Consider the following 24,122-nt stretch of genomic DNA (forward strand, 5'->3'; position numbering starts at 1 on the left):
CTATGCCCCTGGACATGATATTTGATCTGATGGTGACTTCGGGCTGATCTAGTGCAAAAATCATGAAGATCCTTGAGGATCCGTGTTTTTTAACCATGTTTTTGCACCACTGCGGCACCACGAAACCGTGCATGCATGATTTTTTTTTGGTTCTGCCTATAGACTAAGATGTGGTCTAGAGTATCATGGTGGTTTTATTTTGTTTCAATATAAAAATCGTATGAATTCATGAGGATCCATGCCTCGGATCCATGTTTTTGTGGTGCTGCAGTGTGGCAAAGTGTTGGATCCACCTTTTTTATACTCCAGTCTGTAGGCGTGCCTTCCAGATGTGATTTGACACTGGATTTGTTGGAGTTATTTTTTTAAACAGTGGAGGATCCATGAGGATCCGTGTAGATCCGCCTTTAACCCAGTCCCGTAAAAGTGCAAAGGATTTCTGAGCTTGTTCCTCCTCCCTTCTTCCTTCCTATATTTAAGCACATCGTTATGTCATCCGCACATGCGGAACCTGGGAATCACCTAGCCCTACTCAGAGGTAGGTTAAGAGCACAAGCTTGTGCATGCCTACTCAGAAGTAAGGTAAGTCCCATTAACGGGGAACTACCTCCCCCATCCCGGTGAGTGTAGGATTACAGCCTAATCGGCGGATTTCCCCCCACCCCAACCGGTCTTTTCAGGCATGCTAAAATGGAAGGTTTGGGCACTGATATCAATTGTGGAAGCATCCGCAGCAGACGGTGCTCGCTCTAGATCTATGCAGAGATCCCGGCGCTGCGATGGGATCCCGGATGCGGGGGGGGGGGGGGGCAACGCACGGAAGATTTCTCATTGGACGCCGAGAAAGCGGAGAAGGACCCATTAGATTGAACTACAGCTCCCAGATTGCTCTCCGCGGCCACTCAAGGCAGTGTAAAAGTGACACAACCCTCCTGTTATGCAAAGCAAGGGAAGGCTCAGAACTACGTTTCCCAGAGGGCACCGGCTGTGTACAAAGATGTCCCTGGCCTTGGACAGGGGAGCTGTTTGCACAGAACAGAACGACAGAGACTGACAGGTGTGCGGACACCTGGATGAGGTCTGTTTGGAGAGCCTCCGGAGGTAAGTTTGGACCTGGAGAAAGAGGGGCTGCAAATAACGGGGGCTCGGTTTGCATAGTATCAGGTTCTAAGGGCGGAAAACTGACGGGTCTTTTCGTTTTCAGTTTTGGATGAAAGCGAAATTAGGTTGTGGCTCAGGCAGGGCGCGGGCGCGGGTTTTACGCATTACAGAGCTGTGCTAGAGAATCTTGTGCATATGCATGCTGGAATATAAACTCTGTTTTCGTACTGGTGATTACAGACCCTCTAAGTTCCCCTATTTTCCAGGGACGTTGCTGATTTATAGAAGCTGTCCCAATTTCTGATTTGATCTGGGAATATCCCACTTTTCCTTAGGATGTCCCTCTTTTCATTGGAGAAATGTTGGAGGCTAAGAAGTTATCCAACCTCCAAGCCGCCTGAAGGCAATTCTGTATATATATATTTAATGTTTAGTGTTTTATTATGTTTTTATATAGGTTCAAAGCTGCCCAGAGTGGCTGGGGAAACCCAGTAAGATGTGTGGGGTATAAATAGTAAAATTATCATTTTGGAATGGGATGTCCCTATTTTCTTCAGAGAAATGTTAAAGGGTATGTGATTATATATAAACCAATTTACCTGGGGATAAGCACCCCTGAACACAGTGAGCTTTACTTCTCAGTAAACACAGAAGTACATTGTTAGTAGCTATAATTCAACTCAAGATTGATTGTGCCCCCCCTTTTTAAAATATTGGATGAAGTTAAAACAGTGCTGCAAAAAACTAATGGTATATCTTGTTGCACATGTGGACAATGAAAAATGTTATTCATTTAGTACTGCTAAGAAAATACGATATGCTCCTTTTGTGAAATGGATGTATCAGATAAAGAAACTTAATAAAGATTTAACAAGTAAAGTGCAAATGGTTGCAGGTTCAGTTTCCAGAATCTCCCAGCTGGGGCTGGAAGAGACCCTTGCCTGAAAGAACTGAGAGCTGTTGCCAGTTGGTGTCGACAATATTGGGTTTCCATTCTTCCTTAGTATCTTTGTTATACCTGAATACTATGCAAGAGAAGCTACTTAAACAAGTGATAAACCTTGCAGATCTAGGCACCACAACTTCTAAAATTTCATTCTTCTGTGACACAGATTCACTGGTGATTTTCAGACTGTGCTGTAGGAAACCATAGGATTTCTCAAAAACTTTTAAGGATTTTTTTCAATAAGGAAGATCAGTAATAAGAGACAAGCTTCCCTGAAAGGCTCCACCAACCTGCCGCCATAAGAAAATCTTAAGTGTTGGGGTGTGTGTGTGTGACTATTTTGCTCACACAAGTTTATGGTGAAACCCAATAGGCCCTGTAAATACCGTGAGCTCTAATTTGCATCCCAGAATGTATTTCAGTCTCCTCTACAATATTTTTGGGGACCTGGGGCTCCATAGCAGACAAGTTAATGCTGTAGAGATTTCCTAAATGTTAAGAAAGGCTGAAAACCACTGGTATATTCCAGGAGGGGTCCAATTCAATAGTGTCTCACCAAAGGCTGAACTGTTGGAATGCTAAGAGTTGAATGCATATATGCTTGTGTGCAGAATTGGGATTTTAATCCACTTTTTTGTGATGACTCTGAGATGACAGATGGGTTGGTATTCCTGTTTAACGTGCAACTAAATATTGGCCTGTGTATTTTCTCTGTCCATGGATTGAAATGTTTTCAGGACAGCATCGGTGCAAGTACATGTTTACTCAGAAGTCCAGCTGAGTTCAAATGGGTCTTATTCGCTGAGGCAGCAGCGCTATGCAGCCTTGACAGAAAGTGCTGTTGACTTCAACCGCTTAGTACTTGAGTTAATATTGGCTTTTATTTATTTTCTACAAAGGTGATGCAACCGAATAATACAGAGGATATATATGTGTGTGTATTTTCTCTAGACTGGAATCATCGTAGGATTGCAAGCCATCTGATTATTAATTTCCCTGTCACCTTTTTACAAATATTTACCACAGCTTTCAAAATAAAAGGGCAATGTAGTTCTGGCTTGTTGGCACTGGGTAGAGGAATAAATATTTCAACAGGGCGAACCTTATGGATGTGTGTTTTAAGACAACCTGTAAAAAAGAGCACAGCAAAAAGCAAACGAGTCACACATTGAGATGCTCTTAATTTTTATTTTCATTTGTCAAAACAGGTCTGTGAGAGACTGAGCAGGGGCGTCTCCATAGCAACGCTGCATTTCCCCCCCCCCCTCTGAGGAGCTTCCCGCTTCCGTCTCCTCCTCCATTACTGCGCTTGCTCTTTACCTCGGGGAAAGGAGTGGAGGGGTGAGAATCCGCGGAAGGGCGCATGCGCGTTTCCGTCATACCCAAGCCGGCCGTCTCGCTCCTTGTAATCCGGAGAGAGAGGCGGGGGGCGGGAGGGGGTGCCCGGTGCGCCGCGCCTGCGCAGTGGCTTCCCGGTCGGCGCTGCCCAAGGAGCTTGTTATTCAGCTCAGTCAGCCTTTTCTGGCGGCCGGGGCAGCTGCTTGTCAATTGCCTGGGTCGGGTCAGCCGCCGCCGCCGCCACGGACTCCGAGCACCCTAGGCCGGCAAGTATCGAAGACCCCTTATATGTGTGTGTGTGTGTGGCTTGCGACACACCTTTACCCTCCTCCGCCTCCCCTCCTAATTCCCTCTTCTGGGGCTCCCCCCTCCCCGGTCCCTCTTTTCCTAGTTGCAAGCCTAGATTGGGGACCCTCGATCTGGTTCTCCATGCAATATCCTCCTACCATTTCCCTTTTTCACCTTTTCCCTCTTCATAATTTTAATCATAATAATTTTATTATTTATACCCCGCTCCTCTGGGGTATAATAAATTACCTCGTTCTCAGAAACACTCTTCTCTAATAATTGCATGCAATTGTGACCTGCAATACCTCCCCCCCCATCCCTTCTTTTCGTTTGCTTTAATAACATAATACACCCTTTTTATTTGTGCTCGCCATCCCATCTCTTCTCCCTGGTCTGCAATACATAACCTCAGATCTTTCCCCATATATAAACCTTACACTCCTCCTCCAGTCGCTGCTTTGTTGCTCTGGCACCTTCTCTCTGTTTACTCTGACAGGCATCCTTCTGTCTTTTTCTGCTTTAAAAAGGTAAAGGTAAAGGTAAAGGTACCCCTGCCCGTACGGGCCAGTCTTGACAGACTCTGGGGTTGTGCGCCCATCTCACTTAAGAGGCCAGGGGCCAGCGCTGTCCGGAGACACTTCCGGGTCACGTGGCCAGCGTGACATCGCTGCTCTGGCGAGCCAGAGCCGCACACGGAAACGCCGTTTACCTTCCCGCTGGTAAGCGGTCCCTATTTATCTACTTGCACCCGGAGGTGCTTTCGAACTGCTAGGTTGGCAGGCGCTGGGACCGAGCAGCGGGAGCGCACCCCGCCGCAGGGATTCGAACCGCCGACCTTTCGATCGGCAAGCCCTAGGCGCTGAGGCTTTAACCCACAGCGCCACCTGCGAGGACCACAAAACACACACCCTTCAAACCTTTTGTTTCTATTCCCATGTACACCCAAACCCTTTAAATCTTGCATCTGTCCCTGCAGTTCAGCACCGCTGCACCCAGGTCTCCTTGTCTGCTGTGCTTGAGCTGCCCCTTTTCTCTCTAACTAATTTAGCTTCATCGCTGGATTCTTACTCTCTTTTTGCATCATCCCCATACTCCATTCCCATCTTTTTCTGAGTGTTTCTGAGATCAATTCACTGTTGAAGTGTGCAGCCTTTTCTCATGAAATGACCTAAATTGCCATTTTGAGGTGGAGCGCTGTTCGTTGCCAGGCAGGTGCTAAAGGTGGAAGATGGGGTGCATATCACTGCTGATTGTTTTATGATTTTCTGAAACTAGCACCTATTTGTATATATTGTCTAATTTATAAGTCCCACCCTCCACCACATGGTTCCGGAGTGGCCTATTTGCCCTGTGTGAAATCTGAACTTCTGACAGCAGCAATGAGACTGAGTGCGATCCTAACCATATATACTCAGAAGTAAGTCCTGTTGAAATCAGTGGGACTTAATCCCAGGTAAGTGTGGCTAGGATTTTAGCCTGAACCAGGAAGTCCCTAGTTCAAGTATTGCCACAGCCACAAATTTGTAACATGGGCTTGGTTCTCTCAGCCCATCATGGCTAATACGGGAAAAATAATACTGATGTACAAGACAGGGCTAATGTAAGGATTACTAAGAAATTTTCTTCAGGTTTTTTTAAAGTATATGAATGGTCACTATTATCATTAAACTGAAGTGTAGATTTAATATTGTAGGTTGTGTTGTGTACATTATTTTAACTGGAGCACTCGGCAACTTGCTAGGAACAGCACAAATTCTTTTTTGGCAAGAGGATGAATGGATAGTGAGATCAACACAGTAATTTTGTTCTCAAGTAGGATGATTCAGTGAGCTGTGCTTGCATATTGTAGTCCCTAGGGTTGTGTTAGGCAGTATTTCATATACCAGAGATGGACAAACACTTGTTTCAGACTGAATAGCTTTTGTTAGGAAGAGTTAATGCCCATTAGTGAGGACCTGTGAGACCCTATAATACATACTTATGCTTTGCATCTAACTATCAAAGCTCCTTGCAGTGGTAAGGAAGTAGTGCCATCCTTGTTTAAAATATGAACAAGCTGGGGCTTAATTTGGAAGGGATTTTAGTTGCCATTCAATATGTGCGTATTCAGAGCTATGCTCACTAAACTTCATGGAATTGCTGTATATGTATGGGATGCTAAGGCCAAATTTATACCGCTCATTTTAAACCAGTTTGAAATGGGTGTAATGAACCCAGATTCTCCAGTGGGGTTGTGGGAACAGTAGTTTTATGAGAATGAAAAACTTATTTGCTAACAGATTCTTTGTACCTTCATAGAACTATGCTTCCCATCGGCTCTGGATGGGAGCCTTCAGCTAACTGTGTGTAAAACTGATTTCAGTCTGTAGTAGTGCAGACATACCCTAAAGAGAAACTTTCTAATGACATAGAGGTTCTATATCTAATTGTTCACTTTGGAGTGACTGCGCCATTGGTGTGGTCTAACTAGTCTAAACCTGTGCTGAGCAAATGAAACACAAAAGAAAGCACACACACACATTCTGCTCTGAACAGGAACGTGTGCTTTCCTGACACTCCTTCTAATTACCTTTTGCTGAACGCTGGAGGCAAAATGTGTATATGAAGGCATATATTAATACGGAACTTGAGAATCCAATGCAAGACTAGGAACAATATGATTTTGTTCAAGATGAGTCACAAATAGTTTCTTTATAAATGCCAGTTGTTTGCTTTTCTATTTTCTTTATCTACAAAAATTGCTAAGTAGAATGATTTCACTGATGGAGATCACGTTAGTTGTCATTTAAAAAAAGGTATAACTTGCTAGAATGGTGGCTCTTATGTACTTGAACTACAATGGAAATAACATTTCACACAGAGCTGATCTGACTCTTTAGGTAATTCCTGAATTGACAGTATTTCAAGTGATTTCAGAAGCTTGGTAGTTTTCCATTATGCCAAACCACACAAACTATAGTTTGAAAACAATGTTTTCTGATGCTAGCTTTCCAGCCAACCCCAAAAGATGGTTTGTCAATTCAGACACCACACTAAAATACATTTGACAAAGCATTGTTAGCCGTGTTTGGATGCCTGGATTCAGCCTTAGTCTAAATATTAAAAAATGCATTTATTCACAGTTAGCCCAGATTACATTTCCAGCGGCGCTCCTCTGTCCGCTCCCCTCCCCCTTGATTCACTGTCTGCTGTCTAAATGTAGATTGTAGATTACTTGGGGCAGAGAGCTTTCTTTTTTTGACACCATTTTGTCAAGTGAGATGTACAGTGAGCATGCTGTGTGAAGAAGCAGCACAAGGAGCGTACAACACTGACAAATTAGAACCTTACATTTTATTCAAATTTCATGCGCACTAGAATCAATTGCTTAGCCTTTTGAATATGGAAGACTTTTATTTCCTTTTAAGTGTTCGCTAATTACAGACAAGGAGACGCAGGTGGCGCTGTGGGTTAAAGCCTCAGCGCCTAGGGCTTGCCGATCGAAAGGTCGGCGGTTCGAATCCCTGCGGCGGGGTGCGCTCCTGCTGCTCGGTCCCAGCGCCTGCCAACCTAGCAGTTCGAAAGCACCTCCGGGTGCAAGTAGATAAATAGGGACCGCTTACCAGCGGGAAGGTAAACGGCGTTTCCGTGTGCGGCTCTGGCTCTGGCTCTGGCCAGAGCAGCGATGTCACGCTGGCCACGTGACCCGGAAGTGTCTCCGGACAGCGCTGGCCCCTGGCCTCTTAAGTGAGATGGGCGCACAACCCCAGAGTCTGTCAAGACTGGCCCGTACGGGCAGGGGTACCTTTACCTTTACCTAATTACAGACATCCGTTTATCATTTGTTGGCTTCAGGTTTATTTTCCTCAAAGAGCCTTTTCCGCTGTGTAATGGGATCACCATACACTTTGCCACCTTCTGCACTCACAATAAATATTCTTCGTTGTTTGGTTTGGTCACTATTTTAGTCTTAAAAGTGCAAGGACATCTATGAAGCATTGCTCTGTTTTATATTATGTGTGTAATTTCATAGCTGAGAAAGCGGAGATTCAGAATAAGTATGTGAAATACACTTTTTAGGGTGTGTCTGTTTTATGACTCTTTACTTCCCTGCTTCCTTGGAACATATGTATTAATTTTTGGATGAAGGTAAAGAGTGATGTAGAGATAAAGGGAGATTTGGAGAGTTGGGTTAAAGGACGCAGATGGTTTGGACTGGTTTAGCATGTGGAGGAGGGAACTACATGCAGGCATTAATTCCCCACCTATGATGGAAACCACCTCCTGTAATTCTGTCAACATGCTTCACCTCACCTCACCCCACACCCAAAACACAACAGCTGAATGCTTGGGCAGTGTGTGAATGCCCAATTACTTGTGGTGGTTACGGCAGCTGGAATGTTTTGCAGAATCTTTGACATTATTACTTGAGTGTAGGTTGCAAGCAGCAAAGTTAGAAATTATCTCAGAACTTCATACAAACCAGAGATCTCATTATTACTGATATAGTCTTGGGCGTTGGAACACTTTTAAAAAACTGTTATTCACTGCAGCTGAGAATGATTCAAATGAATGCAACTGTTTTATTTATAATCCATCACAAATGCGTTTTGTTTCTTCAGTAATGGCAATCTCTGCTTTTCTCTCTCCTATAAGGCTCGACCAGTTTTCCACTTCTTCACAATGAGACAGTTCTGGCTTCACTTCTTCCCTTCACCCTGTAGTTGATAGTTCTAGATGTGGAGGCAATGCTGGAGTAGAGATGGCAGACAGTGTCAAGATCTTCCTTAATGATCTCATCAGGGTAAGTGTTTTCTTTTCATTATGGCCATCTATTTTTAAAGTGTGTTTATAGGCTAAAATTTGATTCCAAGTATTTCCAGTTGGATATTAAGATTTGTGGGTTCTAGTTTTCTAAGGTGCCAAGCAAGCCTCTTTCTCTCAGGCAGCACAAGCAAGGAGAGGGCTCAGACCCTCCATGGCTATTTCCATCTGGAGTTGCATTTTTGGTGGGCAAGAAATGTGATGGTAGAGTAAAATCGTTCTTAAAGCAAATTTCCTTGGGGTCTGATTATGAAGGCCTATACGAGCTGATAATAGGATTGTTCATACAGCCATGGTATGGTGCTATAAGATTAGGCTATCTGGTGTACCCTTTACCCTTCTTACACGCTCTACTTATTTAGCTCCTGGTTTGTGGCAAACCAGGGACGCAGGTGGCGCTGTGGGTTAAAGCCTCAGCGCCTAGGGCTTGCCGATCGAAAGGTCGGCGGTTCGAATCCCTGTGGTGGGGTGCGCTCCCGCTGCTCGGTCCCAGCGCCTGCCAACCTAGCAGTTCGAAAGCACCTCCGGGTGCAAGTAGATAAATAGGGACCGCTTACCAGCGGGAAGGTAAACGGCGTTTCCGTGTGCGGCTCTGGCTCTGGCTCTGGCCAGAGCAGCGATGTCACGCTGGCCACGTGACCCGGAAGTGTCTCCGGACAGCGCTGGCCGCCGGCCTCTTAAGTGAGATGGGCGCACAACCCCAGAGTCTGTCAAGACTGGCCCGTACGGGCAGGGGTACCTTTACCTTTTACCTTGTGGCAAACCATACGTCTGAACTGGAAAACTGGTTTACACTTGCCCTCAGAATTTGATTGTGGAAACCTGGCTTGAAAATCAAGAGCAAACCGCAGTGTAATACCCAATGTAATACACAGTGTAATATACCCCTCCAGATATTGCTGGTCTCCAACTCCCATCTCTAACCTTGTGGAAGATGGGCGGGCATGAATTTGAGGCTTCATTTTGCTTTTTCCAATCTTGTCTCCAATTATGATTCCATTTACCTTGTTGCTCAAGCATCTTTGGTTCCTTTCTACTTGATTCAATCAGCTTTCCCATCTTCCTCTATACTGTACCACTGCCATACTCCGACTGTTTTCTATTCTTTCTAGGTTTTTTTTTTTGTCTGTACTCTTATTTCACACTTTGCAACAACCAAATGTGCTTCACACTGACCTTCCCAAATTTCATCTTGATATAGTTATCTCTGTGCAGCATTCTGCTACCAGTATTAATCCCCTTGCCAGCTATTTTGATCTCATTTAACCACTCCTCCGTTGGTTTTTTGTTTCGTTTTTTGCATCCAGTCTGTTTTCTGCTCTTATTTGGGAACTTCTAGAGGCAGGGTTTGTATGCCATAAGAGTTCTGAACTGTAACACTTTACACAAGTTTGGGGGTGTTGATCCCAAAGCCAGCTGTTGATGGTTCAGGTATAGTGGTATCTCAGGTTAAGTACTTAATTTGTTCCGGAGGTCTGTTCTTAACCTGAAACTGTTCTTAACCTGAAGCAACACTTTAGCTAATGGGGCCTCCTGCTGCTGCTGCGCCACCGGAGCACGATTTCTGTTCTCATCCTAAAGCAAAGTTCTTAACCCGAAGTACTATTTCTGGGTTAGCAGAGTCTGTAACCTGAAGTGTATGTAACCTGAGGTACCACTGTATTGCCTAGGTTGATTCTGCTAAACTAATACAACTACCTTTGCAGGAAAACAAGAACTAACTCTAAACCCCTTTGCATAGGATGTACCTCTTGAGCGGCTTCCTAGTTTGGCACTATCATTCCCATTGGCAGGGAGATTTAGAAATGCTCATAAATAGCTCTTCATGGTTCTGTCACAGCTTATCTTTTACCCCTCATTTTCCATCAAGCCCTTTCTTTCATCCTCTGTTCTTTATTCATTCTACAATCCCTTATTCTTAAAACCAGCTCTGCCTCTTACTCTTGGAACTCCTTCTCAGACAATGCCCACAATACTGTTTCAGTTTCTATGTTCAGATCTGTTCTTAATAGCAGATTCTTCTCTCTCACAGTCCTAAGCATTCTAGATTTTTTACTCCCCCCCTCCTTTGTTGCTTTCCCTACCCTTTCACATCACGGTCTTGCAACCCAATCATTGCATCTTTTCTCAAAAGGAAGGCCTACTTAGACTTAGGACTCGGCTACATTAGTAAAGAAAAAGCGTTTTATATGTGTTATAACACTGTGCAGTCTGGCCCGCCACAAGGCCTGAGGGACGGTGAACTGGCCCCCTCCTTAGAAAGTTTGCTGACCCCTGGACTACACAAATCTTTGAAGGAGTAATAGTTTGCCAAAAGAGAAAACAAACTACCCTCTGATGTCATTTTCTCTGAGTCCCTGGAACATTTAATCATTTTATTCTAGGTCACTGGGTAGCTAATATTAGGTGTTGCTCATGGATTGATCTTTGGCTAAAATTGAGAGTGCTGGAGCTCCTGCTTGGCTAGAAAGCCATTGGCAGACACCCAGGCTTGTCTTTTGAGAAAATATTAGAAGGAAAAAGAAAATGTAATGCAAGTATCTGAGTTGTCCCAAACACTTGAGCTGTGGTTTGCCATATAGTACAATGGACTATGTGTGTACGTTGATTCCATTATTGCAGTATGCAGCTGTAAGATTTGGCATTAGGCTTGTCATACAGCATCCTGAAAACAAAATCTGTCTTATGTTGTCATGTTTCTAGACCTCTAGCTTGGAAAATAAGTTCAAAAATGTGTAGATAATGTTTGACTGAAGTTTCAGAAATCCAGCAGGCGTTGCAATAGGCTTTCCAGTAGCTGGAGTTGCCTATTTATGTGTAAATTCTCATGGTTTAGTTGTCCCACTCCAAGTAGGTTTCCCTGAGTAAACCTTCATTTCAGACTCTTTCTTTCCTCTACTGGAATTTGGTCAATAAGATGGGAAGAGGGTATGGCTCATCTTTGAGCTGGCAGAGCAAGTGAGTCTTTTCCTTTCTTTTTCCTAAATTCATCCTGTAGTTCATAAATCAGAGTTGTCACAAAGTTATTGATTAATCTGTAAAACTCACCTATTCAGTTTTCCCTCCACAGTTTCCCCAAAACTTACTGAATTTGGGCCTGATTACAGTTGTACCTTGGAAGTTGAATGGAATCCGTTCCGGAAATCCGTTCGACTTCCAGAATGTTTGGAAACCAAGGCGCAGCTTCTGATTGGCTGCAGTAAACTCCTACAGCCAATCAGAAGCCGTGGAACTCGCACCGGACGTTTGGGTTCCAAAGAACGTTCACAAACCGGAACAATCATTTCTGGGTTTGTGGCATTCGGGAGCCAAAACGTTCAAGTCGCAAGGCGTTTGACTTCCAAGATACGGCTGCATTTTGTCTCTCTCTCCCTCTTTGTTTAGGGAATTAAAGACTCCATATGGGGGATCTGGACAATCTCCAAGTTGGATGCTCGAATCCAGCAGAAAAGGGAAGAGCAGCGAAAAAGAAGAGCAAGCAGTGTGCTTGCCCAGCGAAGAGCACAGAGTGAAGAGAGGAAGCAGGAGAAGTGAGTTTGCGAGGGTTTGATCGCGCTCCCACTTTCAATATACAAAGATAAGAAATATTTTACAAACAAAAGTAGGAGTGCCTACTTTGATATGCCTACTATGCCTACTATGATAACGGCACTGTGGGATATATAGAAGTTGGAACTGTGTATTTTATACACGCAGATCCTACTTACCAAACACAATGTTTTCCATGGAGATCATTTGTTAGGCGAGTGTTTGCACAACGAGTCTGTGATTTCCATTATTTCCTATGGAAATATTTCTCAGCCCCCCTCGCCGCTTTTTCAGTGGTTTCTTCCTGAAGCGGCTGCAACCAAAGGAAAAAAACCAATTTACCCTATCTCTCCTGCTCTCCGATTCACCCAATCCCTATCCCCACCTCCATGGTTTCTGCCTGAACATTTCTACCGACAAGGAAAAAAAACACAGAAGGAAGAAAACTGACTGTTCAGATAAGTGAATCTATGGAGTGTATATGGACTTGGGCATAATGTATGGATAAGTGAATTTTTGGGAAGTGAGTGTGTGGATAGGAGGACCTGTGTGTATTTCTAAATATGGTGGGCTTTTGGAAAAAGAGAATTAAAAAGTAGATTTATTATTCTACTCGGAAATGGGTGTCCTGGTGGTCTCCCATCCACGGAACTGATCTGGTCCACATCTGCTCAGTTTCAGCATCTAAAGTTATCAAACCAACCACTAGGTTGTGGATAAGTGGGAATTTGACAAGAGTAATTTAAGGTATTTATTCTGGTTTTTTCAGAATGTACATTCACATCGTCACTTTTCGGAAGCTCTCACACATTCCCCTTGTTTCTCTCTAGTGAGCCCCGGATAGTAAGCCGAATAGTTCAGTGTTGTGCATGGAATGGCGGTGTATTCTGGGTTAGTATATTTTTGTTGTTTTAAACATCTGAACATCACTGAAATGATTGTGTACATGTTTGCTGGCTTGCATGCATGAATCTTTCAAATCGTGGAGCAAACCAATAAGTGACTTAAATCTTCCGTGTTAGATTGGTTTGCCAGTGTTTTACTATCTCAAATCAGATTTTATTTTTTCAGAGGGTTCCTGAAAAAGGGATTTGGATATGCGGCCTACTTAATTCTTCTGCTGCTTTGTTGCCAGTAATCATTGCCAGCTGCCTTCTGGCCTGCCCACAAAATGTCTATGAGCCACCGGAATGTCTAGACTTACATTTTTGGGGAATTGTTGCCTTCATAAACCAGTCCTTTCATTTGTGAGCCTATTTCTCAAACCTCAAAAACTTTTGCACATTCAGATCTAGAAGTGGTCTTGGGAAGAACACCACTGAACTGAATTGTGTGTTAGAACCAGCTCAGTCTTCTGACCTTGTGATTAGTATAATGGATGTTCACAGCCTTGATTACCAGTATTTATTGTGGGTTTTAAATTTCCAATTAGAGTGTGTCTTGGCTAGTGAAGTTTTAGTATGGAAGCACTAAAAAGGAACCCATCTAATAAGGATTTTGGCTGTATTTAGAGGAAAAGTCAGAACGCTACTCCTGCTGCTCTTTGTTTTAATAGAGCTTCTAGCTCTTTCTCTGCTGTGTGCATGCAGACATATTAAAGTGCATAGGCAATGCAAGCTTAAGTGATCGGGGGCAGAATTTGGGGACCGTGGCAACAACCCCCCCCATGGTGGCCATCTGTAACTGCTTCTCCTTAAACAGGGGTGGGGAACCTTTTGGCTCTTTCCAGAAGTTGCTGAATTACAACTCCCATCATCCCTGGCCATTGGCCACACTTGTTGGGGCAGATAGGAGTTGTAGTTCAGTAACTTCTGGAAGGCTAAAAGTTCCTTGCAACTTCCTTAACAACAACAAACGAGTTGCTCAAGGTGCTTCAGATCCCAAAATTAGCCAATATGATTCCTTCCAGATGTTTAGCACTATAAGGTGCATCAGGCCCAGTCTGCATGGCCATTGACCAGAGATGATAGCAGAGTTGTAGTCTAAATCTGCATTGTACCAGATGAAATGTCTACTGTAGGTTCCATGTCTGGTTCTTCCTTGATGATTACGCTGTAGTGTTGATGGTCTAGCTTTATGCAACTCCATCTGTGTCGTTCATAATTCAGAGTGGATTAGCATATGCCTGTAGAATTCCCAACGTCTGTCGCTTTATACTGTTCTCCACATACATAGAGATGCAAGTGCAAGGGGTTACTTTCTGATAGTGTTTGCTAAGGTGCATGGGCAATACCTTGTGTGTGTTTTCTTGTACACCTGTCTGTATGCGGGGAAGAGGACCTGGAGGAAACTGTAGAATTTGAAAGGGTAAACTAATTTGCAAATATACCGTATTGGCCTGAATATAAGCTTCACTTTTTTTCCAAATTCTGACCGCGCAAAGTTAAAGCGCGGCTTAAATTCGCGACCTTACAAAAATTCGCGGCCTTACAAAAATGATATCGCTGCAGAAACAGACATATGGTAAAACGGAACAAAAAAAGTTTTCTTGCCTATTTACGAGCTTGAGACTGTTCATTTGCCATTTACGGGTGTGAGTGCCTGCGGAATTGTAGCAATTGAATAGCAATTTGTGATTTTAGTGATTGTACGATAACTTTTGCAGGCTTGCAAGATGAAAGGCTTAAGTTGACACCGATTTACAATTCTACCAACTGCAGCGATTTTCAGCCTGTAACCCAATTTTAAGGGAGCGGCTTATATTCGGGTATTGTCTTTTTTTCTCTCTCCCCCCCCCCCCCCCGAATTTTAAAGGTGCGGCTTATTTGCAGGTGCGGCTTATATTCGGGCCAATATGGTACTGGAGATTTCAGAATTATGGCTAAATTGTAGTACGGAGCATGTCTGTACAAACATGTTAAACTGTACTGATTTCCTTCTTTGCTTCTTCTTAGCTTAGTCTCCTCTTGTTCTATCAGGTATTTATACCTGTACTTCAGTCAGCCACAGCACAAATAATCGGTAAGTATTAGAAGTGCCTTTTATTATCTGCACCTGGTATGACAACTTTAACTGTTGACCACAGTAGTTCAGGCACTGGTGACTTCAATATTGAATCACTGCAATGCCCTCAGTGTGGGGCTTCCCTGGTGCTTGACCTAGAAACTTCAGCTGGTACAGAAGGCTGCAGCATGCTTGCTGATGGGAGTGAGACCCTATCAGCATATATCCTCTGCTCAGAGATCTGCTATGGTTGCCTATTGGTATCAGGCTTTCCTGTACAGTTCATTGGTGCCTGCTTAAAACATTCTTGTTTAGGCAAGCCTAGCCTGGCAAGTAAATGTTGATATGTTTTTGATCTTTTTTTTTAACGGTTAATTTTAGTTGCCTTTAAATGTTTTAAACTGTTTTATTGATAATTTTAACATTTCTTGTAAACCCATTGGAGGTTTCGCTACAATCAAGTGGTGTATATAAATAAATTTTGTTAAATAAATAAATAAAAAACTGCCAGGAGACAATTGCTTGCATCTTGGTTAGCCAGTCGTCAACTCATGGTAACATGAACTGTGTGCCCGAGGGACCTTGGACTTGTTTCAGCTACTAGCCCTGCATGCCAAACCTCTTTGGAAACTGATGGGAATCTTCAAAAATAATTTGGAACCTAGTATACAGGGGTCTGCCATTCAAAAGCGGGCTGGGTGAGAACTGCTAGCTTTCGCCATCTCCTTCAGTGCACCTAAAGTAGCTTTTCGGCTCCTGTCACAAGCCTTGTAGAATTCACAATACTTTGGTCCCAGACATTTGTGTGGCTGATTTTTTATCTTTGTCTCTGGAAGGTGACCCCTCCTTACACGGTGATGTCTGGTCCTGGCTGGAATTTATCCTCACCTCCATCTTCAGTGCCCTTTGGGTTCTTCCCCTCTTTGTGCTGAGTAAAGTTGTCAATGCCATCTGGTTTCAGGTAGGTGACCTTGCCAGGAAGATGTTACTCCCTTTTGTGCAATGCTTGTCAATTGAGGATTTCAGTACTTGTCTCACTAACACCAAAGTCTTGTACAGTCACACCTCGGGTTAAATATGCTTCAGGTTGAGCGTTTTCAGGTTACGCTCTGTGGCGACCCAGAAGTAATGGAACACGTTACTTTCGGGTTTCGCCACTCGCGCATGCGCAGATGCTCAAAATGACGTCACATGCATGTGCAGATGCAGCGAATAGCGACATGTGTACGTGCAGATGCGGGTTGCGTTTGCTTCAGGGTGTGAATGGGGCTCCTGAACGGATCCTGTTCGCATCCAGAGTTACCACTGTACTAATTTATTCAGAAATAAGAACACTATATTCATTGGTGCTTATTCTCTTGTAAGTACATTTAGGATTGTAGCTTAAGGGTGTATCTCATTTGGCTGGTCCATATCTATTTATATCCACACACACAGGGACACGGGTGGTGCTGTGGGTTAAACCACAGAGCCTAGGACTTGCTGATAAGAAGGTTGGCGGTTTGAATCCCTGCAATGGGGTGAGCTCCCATTGCTCGGTCCCTGCTCCTGCCAACCTAGCAGTTCGAAAGCACGTCAAAGTGCAAGTAGATAAATAGGTACCGCTCCGGCGGGAAGGTAAACGGCGTTTCTGTGCGCTGCTCTAGTTCACCAGAAGCGGCTTAGTCATGCTGGCCACATGACCTGGAAGCTGTATGCCGGCTCCCTCGGCCAATAAAGCAAGATGAGCGTCGCAACCCCAGAGTCGGCCACGACTGGACCTAATGGTCAGGGGTCTCCTTACTTTTATCCACACACACAAACTACACACACACACACACACACAATGCATGCAATCAGACACACTTGGATATGCACACATACATCCAGTAATTTTAAGGCCGCTCCCCCTAAGTCTGCTGTTCCAGCTTGGTCCCCTTTTGGTGTACATATTGCAAATTAAGCAGTATGTAAAGTGAAAATGGATACATGTCTGATTATGTACCAATGATGTGCACCTCATGATTGGTTGTGAGTGGCCTGGAGGAGGGTTGGATCTCATCAGTTTCCAAAGCGGAACAAAGTAAAGTGATGGTATTAGGAGAATTCTATTACTGCCCTTACTGCCACCTGTTTTGAGTGGTGTATTGAAAGCTTTCATATTTCATTTCATTTCATTTTTTAAGGAAGGGAAACAGCACCTTGGAAGTTAAAGCAGCTGTGTTAAAATGCAGGACAGTAACAAATGTTACTGACTCTTACCTTAGGAAGAACATGAATGAAATCCTTGGTTTTCTGATGAGATATTCTGTGTTTTCTTTTAAAACAAATTGCTACAGATGTTTTACCCGATGGTTTATATTTACTATGCCTGTTTTTGTTCCTTGTACAAGCTGTATTGTGATGACAGTGGTCCCAAGTAGTGAGAGGATTAAATCTTGTCTTAAGAAATCAGTTTTGCAAAAACATTTCCCTGTGTTTCAGGACATTGCTGATCTGGCTTTTGAGGTGTCGGGAAGAAAGCCCCAGCCTTTCCCCAGCGTCAGTAAAATCATTGCTGACATGCTGTTTAATCTCTTACTGCAAGCTCTTTTCCTCATCCAGGTAAGAGCAAGGAAGGCCTGGCATCTCTTAACAACAACCCAGTTACTTAGTACCATCAGTATATGCAAATGTCTGGCAAATTTAAGACTAAATAGAACTTTTAGTTTCAGAAATATTGGAACTCACAAGTGGAGAATACTTTCGTTTTTATGAATCTTTTATTTGTAAAGGGAATATTTGTATGAGTTAATGCTTTATAGTCCCTTTAGAGCTGCACTGTATGTTTGTATTTTTGTCCTTCCAGGCTGTGAAGCTTTATGGTCTACATTTTTGATTCTTTGTTTCTTTTCTTTTTGCTAGATTTGCATCGTTGTTGTTGTTAATAAAATAAAATTAAAAAATAGCAAGGAAGGCCTGGACTCTGGCTGCACAGACACTTAACAGAATAGTAAAGAATGGGACCTGAATATCACCTAGGCCTTGTACATCCACACTGTACATGTAAAGTATATTTATACCACTTTTCACAGATCTGACTTCTCCCAAGCATCATGGGAACTGTAGTTCATCCCTCACAAATCTGACAGTTCCCAGGATTCGGAGCGGGGGGGTGGGGGGGAGGGAAGCCATATGCTTTAAATGAATAGTGTGGATGTGAGCTATGAGGCAAAACGTGGCATCAGTCAGGCTTTTAAGAGACCAAACTGTGCATTCAGACCATGAGGTACCTAAAGTAGAAAGCTGCTCAGGAAGCTGCATGCAGGTAAAATATTTCCAGAAGACTCAAGGGTGTGAACTGAGTACCTCTCCACGCTGCTGTAACGTCTTAAGAATGATTACTTAAGCAGCTGTTGCCTCGCAGGAATGATGGCAGGAATGATGGTTAAACTTTAGTGGTGCCCAAATGGGTGGCAATTAATGGATGAGAGAAGCAAAAGCTTCTAGTCCCTTCATTTTTTTGCTTTTTGGGGGCTAAATGATGGCGCTTCTGTTGTGATTGGAAGGCACCTGCTTTGCAGATAATAATGCCTCTTTTTAAGTTGATTCCTTCTTGCCTTCTGCAGGGAATGATTGTAAGCCTGTTTCCCATTGATATCATTGGCCAGTTAATTAGCCTGCTTCATATGTCGCTGCTCTACTCACTGTACTGCTTTGAGTATCGTTGGTTTAACAAAGGTAAGTGCTTCTCTTTGCTTCCTTATTCAAATAGCTGAGTTTTCTTTAAAGCTTTGGGCCGGTCCATACATATTTACCTTTCTTTTGTGCCTGGGGTTTCCGTGGCAATTGAGGGTGACTTGCCGTAGATTCTGGCGTATTAGGCGACAGGGCGCAGATGCCAATTTGGGGGGTCGACTTATACGCCTAGTCTTATACGCGGCAGCTTCGCTGGGCAGTGGTAGTGGGCGGCGGGCTCCGTGCCGGGAGGAAACTGCCCAGCGATGCTAAGCCGGCTTTGCTGGGCGGCTTCCTCCCGACGCAGAGCCCGCCGCCCACTGCCGCTGCCCAGCGAACCCATACCCGGCGTATAAGATGACCCCTGACTTTTTAGAGGATTTTCCCTGGTTAAAAAGTCGTCTTATACACCGGAATCTACGGTAAATGGAAGGGTCTCAGCACCAGCCATCGAGATTTATGACACTGTCATGGGAGCTTTTAGCGCAATCCACCCATCCCATGTGCTTAATGGATATAAATGTTACCACCACAGATGAGATCTTGATCATCTATGAACTGTCCCTCTCGTGGTGTGTCTAGGATGTTGGGGTCAGGTCAAGGTCAGGTTCATTTCTCTGCTGCTCTGCAGAGCAGATAGGGAAATACCTTGAGAATGTTGCAGTATTTCAGTCTAATCTACTTCACTGGGTTATTGTGAGTTGCTTAAAATGTCACTCTGAACTTTATGGAGGAATGCAGTGTGTGTGTGTGTGTGTGTGTGTGTGTGTGTGTACACTTATCCAGAACTAATTCCGGCAAATTCAGTGAGACGCATTCCTTAGTAAGCGTGCCCCAGCTGTGTGCTGGCAAAAGACCATACCACAATGTACGACCCAAGTTTTTGGCATCTTTGTGAAACTCCCATTTGTTGCGAAACACTGTGAGTTCAACTGCACAAGTTTGCAAATGGCATTTGAGGGACTTCCGCCCTTTTGATGTTGTTGCAGAGAGATCTTGGAATGTGAAATCCAGTATCTATGTGTCTTTGCCTTCTTTTAACCACTTTGTGATTGGCTTTTGTCATGTCAGGAATTGAAATGCATCAACGATTATCCAACATTGAAAGAAACTGGCCTTATTACTTTGGATTTGGCTTACCACTGGCCTTCCTCACTGCAATGCAGTCTTCTTACATTATCAGGTGATTTGTTCGGATATATTTTCTTTGGATATTACAGCAGGCAAATGTAGAATCAAATGTACACAAGATAAAGCAGTGGAACAGGAAGGGAGGGTGTGGGGTTAAAACAGCCACCCCCGACCTGGTGCCCTCAAGATACTTTTGAATCCAACTTGCATCATACATTACTATTGACTATGCCGGCAGGGTCTGATGGGAGTGGTAGTTCAATAATTATCTAGGGGGCATCAGTTTGGGGAAAACTGTGATGAGTGCAACTAATATTGAGTGAATGATAAGAAAACAGGCTAGATGGTACTGGTGTGGGGCAGGGAGATAAGTTGTAAAGACAATTTTTGAGTCTAGGGCAGGCATCCCCAAACTCGGCCCTCCAGCTGTTTTGGGACTGCAATTCCCATCATCCCTGACCACCTGTGTCCCTCGAGTAGGATTAGTGCCTCTTAATTGTTATCTCAAATTAGTGTTGGTGAATATTGAGTGTGGGAAAAGATCTTGATCGCTGACCAGTTTTATTGTTGGATTTCTTAACATTAAAAAGGGCTGCAGCAAAACGTTGCAAGGAAAATGATTAGACTTGCTTGTGCGATAAGAATTTGCCCTGAATTTGCGTTCGCATTTCTCTTGCCTCTGCTACCCAATTCTGCAATGTGGATATATACTTGTGTTCAACTTGCACAATGTTATTTGCTCGTAGGTCGACTTTCACAGATCTACAGAGATACCCTTAGCAGTAGTTCTGTAAACATTGCTGCTGTATCTTGTGCCAATAGGCGCACGTGTGTGAACAGAAACCATCTCATAATAAGAATGCTCTGATTAATTTCTTATTTCTTTTCCAGTGGCTGTCTGTTCTCCATTCTTTTTCCTCTGTTTATCATCAGCGCCAATGAAGCAAAGACACCAGGGAAAGCATAGTATGTATTCTCTCTTCCTGTATGAAATGATGGAAAAGAAGTCTACCAGTTGGCTATGAAATCTGTTCAATTCTTCACACTGCTAACTGCTTCTTGCCATCTTTGTGATTTAGTTTAACCCTCTGTTGGTGAACTAGATAACTTTGGGAGCCCTGACGGCAAGTTTAACATTCTCTGTATTCCTGATGGGCAGTGTGGGGTGTGCTTGCTATTTGACCAGCAGAAACTGGAGTGTTGAGTGGAGAGAGAGTCAAAAGAGGCATTTATCTTCTGTGTAGAGTAACCGGGACAGAGTTAAGATTCCCAAAATGACTACAGGTGCCACTTGCAGAGACGACTTTTGTGGAATGCTGAGACTTGAATCTCAATAAAGCAAATTAGAATCATAGAATCATAGAGCTGGAAGAGACCACAAGGGCCATCGAGTCCAACCCCCTGCCAAGCAGGAAATTACATGTTGCTGAAGACACTATCCTATCTGATGCATACTGTAGTGTATACAGTTGCTCCCAACTGTGCTCAGCTACAAAGATATTTAAACCCTGAATGTCCTACAGTCTGCTTATAAAGTACTTCAGTTACGGCTGCATGAAATGCCCTTAGGTTGTGTTATGGCCCTTAGAGTGCACACACATAGGCATATTTTGTATGTTTTGTGTTGTGAACTGCCTTGTGATCTTCAGATGAAGGACAGTATGCAAATTAATTAATTACCGTAGATAGTTTTGAAAGTGTTACTTTTAGACTGCTTGGAAGTAGGGCTGTAGAAAGATACTCGCAAAAGGAGCATGTGCACCTGCGTATAAGATTTCTGAGCCTAAACAATTGCACTCAAAAGACAGAATTTCGGTGCTAGGTCCCCTTAGAACAGGGCTGAGAAACCTTTTTTTTCCCCAGCGGAGGGCTGCATTCCGTTAGGGCCAGTTTTCCAGAGGCCACATGCCAGAGACAAAAGTGGGTGGAACAAAGTATGTGATTCTTTCTTTTGTGCAGTGGAGCTTCATTCCAGCTATGCAAAATAAGAGAGGATTCTATGCATGTATATGTACATGCAAACATGCACTCCCTCTCCAGGCAAGCAAGAGAAATCTTCAGTCCAAGGACACATGCCAGGCATGCAAACTAGAGCATGCCCACTAGAGTGTGGGCCAGGGCGAGTGAGGGGTGTGGCTTGGGGAGGGAGTGGCCTGAAGAGAAGCACATGAATTTTGCTGTTTTTTCATTAACTGATGCAAGGCAGAACTCGGGCAGTGAAAGGTCAAAGTGCTCCGTTCTTTTTTTGGACCAGAAAGCCTTTGGCTGGGAGCTAATAGCCATTTCCCCCCTCTTGTGTTCCAGCCACTTCCAGCTGCGCCTCTTTTCCTTGGTGGTCTTCCTCAGCAACAGACTCTTTCACAAGACGGTTTACCTTCAGTCTAACCTGAGCAACTCTGCTTCAGCCGATCGACTTCAGCCCTCTCCACACTCATCACCTGCCAGACAAAAGGCTGCTTTGGCGCACTGAACCATAACCAAAGCAGAGGGGGGCGGGAAGAGTACTGTTCTGGGCTGCTGTATACATGGTCCTTAGGTGCAGGAGAGGGCAGTCAGTGTTCTGCCAAGGGGCTTGTGCATCCTCCCCTCCCTCCTATCACTGTTGTGAGCCCCAGTTGAACACCAGCTCTGTGTCACACTGAGCGTGTGGAGTAAAATATTGGGGTGGGGAGGGAAGGGAGCAGTAGAGCCTGGGTTTTTTAAACACCTTTTGTGAGTTTTCCGAAAGCAAGGTTCTTTGCTTGTTTTCACGGCATGCAATGAACCTGTGTCTATACTGGTTGGTGTTTTTTGTTTGTTTGTTTTGTTTTCGATACTTCTCCACCTGATCCTGTGCCATTTCCCCCTCCTGATGAATGATTTTTTTGTAATGCATATTTTGTCGTAGCTTTGTGATAACGCTGATGGGGTCTTTGCGGTGAACCGCACCAGGAGTGTTTGGGTTTTCTCAATGATCGTAGTTCTTTGTATAGCATATAACTCAGGTCAGGATTTTGTAATCCCTGTTGTGCTGAAATGAAAAGTGGATCATGTAGTTCTAGGTTCAAGATCAAGACACAGAGTAGGAGGATTCCGCCCTCTTTTTTTTTTTCTTTTTTGGTATTTGGTGACATCTGTACAGTTCTTTCTGCCAACTGACACACTTTGGTAGTGTCACTTTAAAGGACCTTGATGAGTGCCACTCAAACTGTTTTATGCTGGAAGGGATCTGCTTTGATGGATGAAACAAATTCCTAACCTTAACAGCAGAATGTATGGATTTTTTTTTTTTAAAAAAACCTACATCCTTGGAGCTCCCCCACCCCCCCAAAACTCCTTCTGAACTTTCAAAGGGAAAATATGAAAAGTGTACGGGTAAGTTCAGGCACTGAAATGGAAACATGTTAAATCTGTGGCTGGGGTTGTAAAAATTGCAGTGTAATATTTTGTTAATGGAAAGAGGTAGATGTGTGTAAAAATTAGTGTCTTTATAGATCCTGGTGGTGTTTGATGGCAAAAACCACAATGGCAGTTCCAAAGGATATCCACGAAAAACAAGAGAACTCTTTTTCCTACAGCACTTCTGTACAGGGTTTCAAGAGGTGTCACTATCTTGTTAAATCTAGGTATGGTGGGTGTGCATTTGCAGCAAAAAGATTTCAAGTCACGGTTAAGAAGCCTCCAGCTCATATGCAACCTGTCTGATCTGCAATTGTTGTCCCAGCCAAGTCAGAATGATGTATGCCGAAGAGCTCCTGTGTGGTTGTAGTTGCAGCTGAAACTAACTGCTAGTCAGCTCAGGATATGTGATATTTGTATGTATCCGTCTGTCTGTGTGTACATATGTAACTGTGTATACACAAAGGAAGTGCAAATGATCCTGATTTTAGACAGTGTTTCTCATGCATGTCAAGACTTCTGTAGGGCCGAAAACTATGAAATTCAAAAAAGCCCTTTGGTTTTTGCAGAACTGAGGTCAGTCTACAGATAAACCTTTTCTCTAGTATTTTCACACTGAAATATTAAATTAAAATGCAAAAAACTCCACAACCTTACACGACCTTGAATTGATTTTGTGATTGAATTTTGAAGCTAATTTCATTGTAGTGCTGATACAGGGGAGAACTTGGAGTTGCACTCACTGCCAATTTCTGTATATTTTGGAAAGTTGCATTTGGATACCTTTCAACATATTGGTTTGTATCCAGTTAAGTACTACTCATAGTAGACCCACTGAAATTAATGAATCTAAGTTTGGCATGCCCATTAACTTCAACTAGTCTATGCTGAGTAGGACTAGCACCGGAAACAACCCAGTGGAACCACATTTTGAATTATAGTTCCCGAGATCAAGGAAGGAACAGGTTTT

General features: G+C 43.6%; 1 protein-coding gene across 1 annotated transcript; it reads left to right on the plus strand.

Annotated features, from left to right (window-relative positions):
- The first annotated feature begins 943 nt into the window (after positions 1-943).
- EI24 (EI24 autophagy associated transmembrane protein) lies at positions 944-23,803 on the plus strand. Its single transcript, XM_079955216.1, has 11 exons — positions 944-1,101; positions 8,309-8,456; positions 11,861-12,006; positions 12,835-12,895; positions 14,899-14,965; positions 15,784-15,908; positions 17,411-17,530; positions 18,535-18,646; positions 19,715-19,826; positions 20,666-20,740; positions 22,079-23,803. The coding sequence occupies exons 2-11, from the start codon at positions 8,415-8,417 to the stop codon at positions 22,242-22,244; spliced, it is 1,026 nt and encodes a 341-aa protein (XP_079811342.1). The 5' UTR covers positions 944-1,101; positions 8,309-8,414; the 3' UTR covers positions 22,245-23,803.
- The last annotated feature ends 319 nt before the right edge of the window (positions 23,804-24,122 follow it).

Source organism: Podarcis cretensis (assembly GCF_951804945.1).
Source record: "Podarcis cretensis genome assembly, chromosome: 15".
Lineage (NCBI taxonomy): Eukaryota > Metazoa > Chordata > Lepidosauria > Squamata > Lacertidae > Podarcis > Podarcis cretensis.